At 34.2% G+C, this 9,493-nt stretch overlaps 2 protein-coding genes across 2 annotated transcripts; both read left to right on the top strand.

The window, feature by feature from the left end:
- The first annotated feature begins 548 nt into the window (after window positions 1-548).
- On the top strand, window positions 549-3,783 carry LOC127076783 (uncharacterized). The gene is made up of 5 exons (XM_051018575.1): window positions 549-904; window positions 997-1,954; window positions 2,203-2,298; window positions 2,437-2,573; window positions 3,404-3,783. The coding sequence occupies exons 1-5, from the start codon at window positions 726-728 to the stop codon at window positions 3,576-3,578; spliced, it is 1,545 nt and encodes a 514-aa protein (XP_050874532.1). The 5' UTR covers window positions 549-725; the 3' UTR covers window positions 3,579-3,783.
- A 1,409-nt stretch (window positions 3,784-5,192) lies between these two features.
- LOC127076781 (vacuolar-sorting receptor 1) lies at window positions 5,193-9,493 on the top strand. Its single transcript, XM_051018574.1, has 12 exons — window positions 5,193-5,752; window positions 6,476-7,174; window positions 7,309-7,397; window positions 7,484-7,553; window positions 7,800-7,883; window positions 8,002-8,078; window positions 8,161-8,242; window positions 8,363-8,445; window positions 8,532-8,598; window positions 8,819-8,947; window positions 9,043-9,149; window positions 9,242-9,493. The coding sequence occupies exons 1-12, from the start codon at window positions 5,449-5,451 to the stop codon at window positions 9,335-9,337; spliced, it is 1,887 nt and encodes a 628-aa protein (XP_050874531.1). The 5' UTR covers window positions 5,193-5,448; the 3' UTR covers window positions 9,338-9,493.

Below are 9,493 nucleotides of genomic sequence, written 5' to 3'. Positions count from 1 at the left end.
AAAAGTATCTTAATAGGAGAAATAGATGAAAATGAATGTATAGAGATTTTGCAAATTGGTTTGAAAGAGGTGAATTTTGTAATGAAAATATAAGGATTATTTATAGTATTAATGCATCCCTTCAATCATAACATGACCATGGTTAGAATGGAAATCAGAGAATTGATCATGAAAAGATGCAAGTTTTTATCATGGAAAGTTATGATGAAATGGTGCAAAGAATGATGAAAACTTTTGAGCACTAAGAGTATATTGTCAAGAATTCCATATACCTTTACTAGATCTATGAAAAACTTGAGCAATGTTGAAATGATCTTCTTTTTTCCATTATTTTGTTATGGAGAGCTTAATATATTATCTTCATCAAAATCTTATAGGAAATTTGTCTTCACACATTACACTTTTACTAAATTACAATCATTTCTACATTGATAAATGAAAATGACATTCATTTTAAAATAAATATTTTTTCTTACTATAACAATATTATTGTATTTTTAAATTTGTGTTTAAAAATCTTAAAAGGAATATCGAAAAGGAGATAAGATCTGTTACGATAATCCCACGTGACATTGATAGAGATAGAGTGGCCATGGTGTTAAAGTTGAAAAGGTTGAGACGAGGTGAGTGAGAGATGAATCCAGAATCACAGTCAACTTAACGTTTACTCAACCTAACTTGTTACTACTATCGATGCTCTCTCATTTTTCTCTTTCTTCATTCTGATGATGATGGGGTTCAAGAGTGTCAACTTGATCTATTATGCACTCTTTCTTACCATTCTTGTAAACGTCAATGCTTCAATTCATCACTACAACAACGAACCCTTCACTCACCGTTCCAACGCTTTCTTCTTCCACGCCGGAACAGAAGCTATCTTCTCCTCTTCTTCATCTTTCATCAGGTATTACCAATCTCACACTCTTTTCTTTTCACTCACTATTACGGTTAGATTAGGGTTGGGGTTTAGGTTTCATTCTTTTCAATTCAATTCAGGTTCGAAACGGTGTCGTTCAACAGACCCAGAGAATCTGCTATCTCCTATGGCCAAATGCAAACCCATACTGGTCTTGTTGAAGCAATTATTCTTGAAGTTAAAGACAGAAACAGAATCGGTGGGTTCTATTTTAATCCCAAGTCTGATTTAATTTGCTGTACCCCTGATCTTGCTAAAGAATATAACTGTAATGTTGGTGAAGTTATCATTCATAATAATCCTGATAATCCTGACTTTCCCAAACGGATCAAAACCTTCTTCCGAGGAATCGGTGAAGTTGCTCATATGGATCCTCAAATTGTTGAAATCAATGCTACTGGGATGTATTATCTTTACTTCATGTTTTGTGATCCTAACCTGAAAGGGACTACTGTTACAGGAAAAACTGTATGGAGAAATCCTAATGGTTATCTTCCTGGTAAAATGGCACCTCTTATGACCCTTTACGGTTTCATGTCTTTGGCTTATCTGTTACTTGGTCTTCTATGGTTTTTGAGGTTTCTTCAGTTTTGGAAAGAGAAGGATATTATTCATGTTCACCTTCACTACCACATTACTGCTGTTATTGCTCTTGGAATGTGTGAGATGGCTTTATGGTATTTTGAGTATGCCAATTTCAATGTTACTGGTAGTAGGCCTATGGGAATTACCATATGGGCGGTTACTTTCACCTCTGTTAAGAAGACACTTTCGAGGCTGCTTTTGCTTGTTGTATCTATGGGATATGGTGTTGTTCGTCCTACACTTGGCGCGCAAGGGGTTGCCCATAGAGTTGTGCTTCTTGGGGTGATGTACTTTGTTGCATGTGAAGCGTTTGAGCTTGTTGAGCATTTGGGGAACATCAATGACTTCTCTGGGAAATCTAAGTTGCTGTTGGTACTGCCTGTTGTTTGCCTTGACTCATGCTTCATTCTATGGATCTTCTCTTCCTTGTCTAAAACCTTGGAGAAACTGCAGGCAATTACCAATTTCACTTCCTTTCCATACTGTTCAGTGCTGTTTTATGATTGTAATAATAACCAATTAACCACTGCCACTAATCTCTGTTTGGGTTGTGTTTCTTTTTTGGGAAAGAAATAGTTGTTTACCAAGGTTTAAGGTGTATATAATGTGGAATAGGGGCATTTTATGGACCCTTTTGAAAATACGTAAGTTAGGCATACTATTTCTACTTATTCTCATTTTCTATTTATTCTTGGGTGTAGACAAGGAGAAACTTAGCTAAACTGGAGATCTACCGAAAATTTACAAATACCCTGGCAGTGTCTGTGCTACTGTCCATTGCATGGATTGGCTTTGAGGTAGTTTTTGTAAAAGATATCTGATGCATTGGAATAAACAATTTTGGAGATGCAATTGATTATCATTTAAGCATTTTTTAAAATTAAATAAATTAGAGATAATATTGCTAATGATCATTTGTTACTGTGGTTAACCAGCTGTACTTCAATGCAACTGATCCTCTAAGTGAGCTGTGGCAAATTGCTTGGATTATTCCCGCTTTTTGGTCCCTGCTTTCATATACTCTCTTGCTGGTGATATGTGTACTTTGGGCTCCTTCTCGTAACCCTACTAGGTACGTCCTTTCATGAATGGTGTTATTAAGAGAGTTACATGGTTGTTTTATGCTAATATTATATAAAACTTTGGTTTGAATGTCAATCCACGGCTAGTTATGTTAGTTGTATTGTAGCATGTAAAAGCAAACTTTATTTTGGATCTACCTTTTGCTAATGTATTTTTTTCTTCATTTCATTGCAAACTTGCAATTTATACCACACACTTTGGTGTTTTATAAACTTTTCAATTAGATGTACCAGTACAGGTTTCTTTTAACTTGTAGATATAATATGCTAGTTTCCATTTGATATCTTTACACCTTTCTTTCCAATACAATAATTGCTACTTCTTGTGCACTGCTACAGCATGCCTTGATGAGTTTCTATTGTATTGAGCGATCAATAGGTTCATTACTACAAAAGCAGAGAGTAATAAAGACTTGCTTTTGACCAAATGCCTTATTTCTAGTTAGCCAAAACCTATCATGTCACTTTTGAGTCCAATTGTCAACAAATACCTTTTACAAAACTTCTCTGCCCATACTTATTTATAACATGACTTTAGGCTGTCATTTGATCCATGAAAGTGATGAAAGAGGCTTTGATTGTTGTTGTCCTTCTAGTTTCTAGCCCTATGGTGAATCTTTAGAAGTTTTAAAATACGTATTGTATTGGTTGTCAATTGAACCCAAAAGTGGCGTTGTGTCGTGTCTCTGTCTCTATCAGAATTAGTAACACCTTTGGAACAATCTCTGTTCTTAACTCCATCATTTGATTCATGTCACAGTATTTGTTTTGCTGGTGTGTACCTTTAAAAACTGATTGCATATACATGTTTTATTTCTAGATATGCATACTTAGAGGGAACAGATGACATTGATGAGGAAGGTATCTCTCTGACAAGCAGCATTGCAAAGATGAGTGGGGATGTGACAGCCAATCTTGAGCGGAAAGAAAGAAAAGGTTCTAGTGCCACAAATCTTACAATTGCAGAAGATATTGAGGAGGATAAACGAGAATAATGTCACTCAGATTTGTATAGTAGTGTTTCATATGTCATCATCTCTAACATAAGGTTTGTAAATATTCATATATACAACTAGTTTTTTTGTGCGGAATGGAGAAACACAGACGCAGTGTCATAATTGCAAATGGTACATGTATCACGTAGGAACAATTCTCCCTAACATCTGAACATATGTTATCATAAAATCATTCCCCGGCCTAGTTTTAGATGTGCATTCCTTTTATATTTCTAGTCACAGTTTTTGAATATTCTCATCTCATTAATTAACTTAAATTCAATTTCCGGATTTCCATGAGCATACTTGTCAATGGCATTTAAAAGCCACGTTGTTGGGGACACATATGTTTTGCAAATTTAGCAGCATCATTATATTAACAAGTTGAATTTAACCAATAATCACTAGTATGAATATTTTTATGGCAATGTTTATCTAAGATATCTAAGTATGACTCCATTTTTTTCTTACTTCTTTGAAACCTCTGCAGCGCAATAATTATAAATATACTATTTGGTAACATTAGTATCTTCACGTATTTCCTCTAAATTTTACATGTTTTGCAACATCAAATTAAGGCAACATATTTCACCAATAGATCAAAACAACTTAGGAAACTCAATTTTTAACCACCTTTGGCAACAACATAGTTTGCACTATTATTTATCAATGTTTGAAAAACATTTTCAGATCCCACAAACAACAACACCTTATGAAGCTTATACAACGCCTCCACAATTTTTAAAAATTGGAAACAACAATAGATAGATTTTAGAAAAAACATTATATTTAAGGTAGGTTGAACTAAGTTTTTTAGGTCTAAAATAATTATCAGCTACCAATACTCTTTTCATTTTGTTTCATGTGATGTTAGACATCTACATACACATACTCAGCATTTTATTGCAGTCAAGTGACTTTTAAACATGTTAATTTGTTCTCTCCTCTAATAATTATATTATACTAAACACATAAATTAACAAATTTTCCTTTCTCATCAACTTGTTAAAAATGATTTTTTTTTCTAAATGATTATTTATTGATGTTACATTTTATAACTATGGTTTATGATATTATAGATTTCAATCGAACATGTATAAAATTTAATAAGATGTCGAATCATTCAATAATAAAAATCATATAAATATGTAAAATAATGCATATATTAGCAATTATAAATTTGAAAGAAAAAAAACACAACAATTTTAGTTCTCACATAAATTTTATCTGATTGAGATTAAAGGTAGGTAGAATACTATCGGTTTAAAATAATTTTACACCATCATTTAATAGAATTATAACACTCAGTGATGTCATGTTAGTATTTTAAAAATAAAAGTGTGATTTGGTGGGATACATGTTCTTTGGTTGATTTTGTAAAATTGAGTTAGATCAACCTCTCGTTTTAAAAAGATACTTAAAGTTTAAATAAAAAATATTCCAAAGTATAAGACTGTTTACAAGATTTTTTAAATTCTAATATCTTTTATTATAAAAAACATAACATTGTTGAAAGCATAAAGTTAGTTATCACTATGTTTTCACAGAAACAAACAAAAACAAAAGTTAGTTATGATATTTTCATAATAATAGAATGATGATAAATTGGATTGCATCCATTTCCAAAAGTTTATTGCCATTTGAATGAATGTAACTAACACGTACACCCCATTGCCCATTTCTTTCGCCATTTTCGTTTCACTTTCTCTTTCTATTCACATCAACCACAAAAATTCATTCTTTTCCATTTTCCTAATCTGGGTTTTCTTCCTAATCCTTCATTCCATTGCATTACAACACACTAATAAGCTTATAGTGATTCAATGCTATTTGTAGATCTTTCAAATTTGTCCTAGTAGAATAGTTTTGCATGAAAATGTTGACAAAGTTTAGTTTTTTATGGTGTATTTGGATTTTTCTTTGTGGGTCTTGTTGTATGGGAAGATTTGTGGTAGAAAAAAACAATTTGAAAATCACTTCTCCAAAATCATTGAGAGGTGTTTATGAATGTGCAATTGGGAATTTTGGGGTTCCAAAATATGGTGGAACCATGATTGGAACAGTTGTTTACCCTAAGTTTAATCAGAATGGATGCCACAGATTTAATGATGCTGATACATCCTTGAGTTCCAAGCCTGGAAGCTTCCCTTCCTTTGTTCTTGTTGATCGCGGAGGTTAGTTACGCTTTCAAATTCTTCACTCTTTTTAATCATTATATGCCAACAAAGGAAGAAGAATCATAGTAAAACTTGTTTTTTTTTCCTTCTAAAACATAGGTTTTTATGAAGTGTGTAAACTTGTACCGAGTACTAGGCATCTTTGAGGGCGTGCAGCCAAAATATGTCTCGGTTAAACCGTGGCTAAATAAGACCTAGTGAAATGTTTGTCACAGTTAAAATCTAGTTAAATAAAGCTTTATTTGTTTTGTCATGTTTGAAGTGTGACTAATTTACAAAGAGCCTTCAAAAACTTGAGACGCACTGGAATCAGGTTGTTTTGTATGTTTGAGTCTGATTCATTTTATCAATAATAATTGAACTAGGTAGTCGGTACTCATGTTGTCACACATATTTGAGTGAAATTCACAAAAATCTTATCTGATCATAGAGACCAAAGAGTATTGGAATGATAGTGTGGGATAACATGTTTTTATCACTTATATTTACATTGCAATTTTTTCTTCACTTTAGTAATTGTTATCAATGTTGTGAATAGCACGCTATAGCAGAATAGCCTAGCGGTGGTAGGGTTCCGCGCGACGCCATTGCAATTCTTTTTTCATGATTTGGTGATTGCTAACACATTGATCATATATAACATTTACTACTAGATAGAAAAATCTCAATATAAATGCTCAAGAGTTTAAAACATCTTTTTTTTTCTTTTCATTTTTGTAGATTGTTACTTCACTTTGAAGGCATGGAATGCTCAAATGGGTGGAGCAGCAGCGATTCTTGTTGCGGATGACAGAGTAGAACCATTGATCACTATGGACACTCCTGAAGAAGGGACCGGTGCTAATGCCGATGATTATATTGAAAAGATTACAATTCCATCTGCTCTTATCAGCAAATCACTCGGCGACAATATCAAGAAGGCTCTCTCGAGTGGAGGAATGGTGAACGTGAATCTCGATTGGAGAGAAGCACTTCCACACCCCGACGAGAGAGTTGAATATGAGTTATGGACGAGTAGCAACGATGAGTGTGGTCCAAAGTGTGAGAGTGAGATTAACTTTTTGAGGAGTTTTAAAGGCGCGGCTCAATTACTTGAGCAAAAGGGGTACACTCGGTTTACGCCTCACTATATAACTTGGTATTGTCCAGAAGCATTCATCTTAAGCCAACAGTGTAAAGCTCAGTGCATTAATAATGGGAGGTACTGTGCACCGGATCCTGAGCAAGATTTTAGTAGAGGCTATGATGGAAAAGATGTTGTTGTTCAAAATTTGCGCCAAGCTTGCTTCTTTAAAGTTGCTAACGATAGTGGTAAGCCTTGGCAATGGTGGGACTATGTTACCGACTTTGCAATCCGATGTCCAATGAGAGCACATAGATACACCGAAGAATGTTCCGATCAAGTTGTTCAATCTCTTGGTAGGTTGGATGTTTTCATGTTTCGTTGCGCGTAATAATGTGGCCTTTTTCTTTTGCGGTGTTTGATTATTTACGAGTGTCGTAACAAAACTTAACATAGCTGCTAAATCTTTCATGATTTACTTGATATATAGGTGTTGATTTGAAAAAGATTAAAGAATGCATGGGGGATCGCAACGCAAACATTGAAAATCCTATCCTTAAGGCTGAACAGGATGCACAGGTTGGTATGAAGAAGAAAAATAATTTGAGTATTCTTATAAGTTTGCTCTTTAATGGTTATTGTGTTTTTCTTGTATTTTGTTTCAGATTGGACACGGTACTCGTGGCGATGTTACAATACTACCCACTCTTGTTATAAACAACAGACAATATAGAGGTTTGCCTCAGCCTTCCAATGTTTTATAGCGAACTTGCACATTGATTTTTCCAATATTTTGAATTGGAATCGTACATAACTGCAATTGATGGGATCTGTGCTAGTAATGTAAAAACTACTTCATTATTAGAAACTTGATGTGCAATTAGAAGTAGTTTTCGATGTGCAATTGATGTAATTGCAATTAGAAACTCGTAACTTAAAACTACTTCGAATGTTGGCTATTTAATTTTGCTTCGATTGTAGGCATGCTGTCGAAAGCAGCGGTATTGAAAGCAATCTGTGCAAGTTTCCAAGAGACTACTGAGCCATCAATTTGCTTAACTCCAGGTCCTTATTTTCTTTCCTTTTTATTCTTCTTTTCTACTTTCTTTATGTTCTCTCAGTTATTTTCCTTTTGTAAGAATCCTCTGATATATCGTGTACCTTTGATTATTACTATATGCAGACATGGAAACAAATGAGTGTTTGGTAAACAATGGTGGTTGTTGGCAAGACAAAGCTGCCAACATTACAGCATGCAGGGTATTTGGTTTACTCAATCATGTCTTGACACGTTTTTGTTAAATATTCGTGTTGCGATTAATGATTATATTCTTCATAATAGGACACTTTCCGGGGAAGAATATGCGAATGCCCTATTGTACAAAATGTGAAGTTTGTTGGTGATGGATATATTCATTGCGAAGGTAGTAAATTAGTTTCTTCACTTATTTTAACCAATTGCTTGGTCTCCAAGCTACTAATAATTTCAAAATATGAAGTGAAACTAAAAGTAGCCTTTTACATTTATGTGAATGTTTAAACAGCTAGTGGACCTTTGAGGTGTGCAGTCAACAACGGAGGTTGTTGGCAGGGATCCCAAAGCGGTCGGGCTTACTCTGCTTGTATCGTAAGTTAACTCTTCTCGTCTGCAACATTCTTTCATACATACATATATGCTTTTGATTATCTTTTGCTTCTGAATTGATTTTTCAGGACGATCATACAAAAGGTTGCAAGTGTCCACGTGGATTCAGAGGCGACGGAGTCCACTCATGTGAAGGTACCAGAAATTTGTTTGAACCATTCTATAGCACTGACACCTCTACCAACATTAACATTTGTGATTACGTTTAATTTATTCATTTTTTAAAATTTTTACTGGTGTGACGTGTTAGTATCAGTGTCTTGTTTCCGGTGTGCGTGTTTCATAGTTCTATAGTCTAGTGCATGAAAAATTTATATGGAAGTGAGATTTACTTGTTGATATGATCTTGTTGAAGATGTGGATGAGTGCAAAGAGAAATTGGCATGCCAGTGCCCAGAGTGCAGCTGCAAAAACACCTGGGGGAGTTACGAATGCTCATGTAGTAACGGTTTGTTCTATATGCGCGAAAGTGACATGTGTATTGGTGAGTGAGTTTTTTCACCTTTTCTAACTAGATTTTGGATTGAAAAGGAATTATTTGTATAATAATCAGTTTGTGATGTGTGATACAAAATTCAGGCAAGTATAGTGCTTCGGTGTCGAACGGGGGATTCATTTGGATGCTTATACTGATATTAGGTATTGGTGGCGCTGGCGGATATGCATTCTACAAGTACAGAATCCAGGTATCATTCTGTCGCACTTATAATCTTTCGTATTCTACTGTCGTTCTAAAAAAAATAGTTGAAATTAAAATGAAAATGATGAATTTGTGCAGAGATATATGGATTATGAGATAAGAGCAATAATGGCGCAATATATGCCATTGGATAATCAACCGGAGAACTTAAATCAAGTTCAGCATGCTGTGTAGAAATAGCAGAAGATGATGCAGAAGATTATTATAGTAAAAGTCATATTTCTATGCAAAGACCAAATGAAATTTGTGACGTTCTCTACACTACACTCTATAGCTAGATGTTTAGTTATTGTTATTATATCAATTAATACGAAATTAAGCTATTCTACA

Source organism: Lathyrus oleraceus, chromosome 4 (assembly GCF_024323335.1).
Source record: "Lathyrus oleraceus cultivar Zhongwan6 chromosome 4, CAAS_Psat_ZW6_1.0, whole genome shotgun sequence".
Taxonomy (NCBI): domain Eukaryota; kingdom Viridiplantae; phylum Streptophyta; class Magnoliopsida; order Fabales; family Fabaceae; genus Lathyrus; species Lathyrus oleraceus.
This window is presented reverse-complemented; position numbering and strand designations above follow the sequence as displayed.

Coding starts and splice junctions, on each gene's coding strand:
- LOC127076783 (XM_051018575.1), top strand. CDS start 726: ATGATGATGGGGTTCAAGAGTGTCAACTTGATCTATTATGCACTCTTT. Junction 1,955..2,202: donor AAACCTTGGAGAAACTGCAG/GCAATTACCAAT, acceptor TCTTGGGTGTAG/ACAAGGAGAAACTTAGCTAA. Junction 2,574..3,403: donor CCTTCTCGTAACCCTACTAG/GTACGTCCTTTC, acceptor TTTTATTTCTAG/ATATGCATACTTAGAGGGAA.
- LOC127076781 (XM_051018574.1), top strand. CDS start 5,449: ATGAAAATGTTGACAAAGTTTAGTTTTTTATGGTGTATTTGGATTTTT. Junction 7,554..7,799: donor AAACAACAGACAATATAGAG/GTTTGCCTCAGC, acceptor CTTCGATTGTAG/GCATGCTGTCGAAAGCAGCG. Junction 8,948..9,042: donor CGAAAGTGACATGTGTATTG/GTGAGTGAGTTT, acceptor TACAAAATTCAG/GCAAGTATAGTGCTTCGGTG.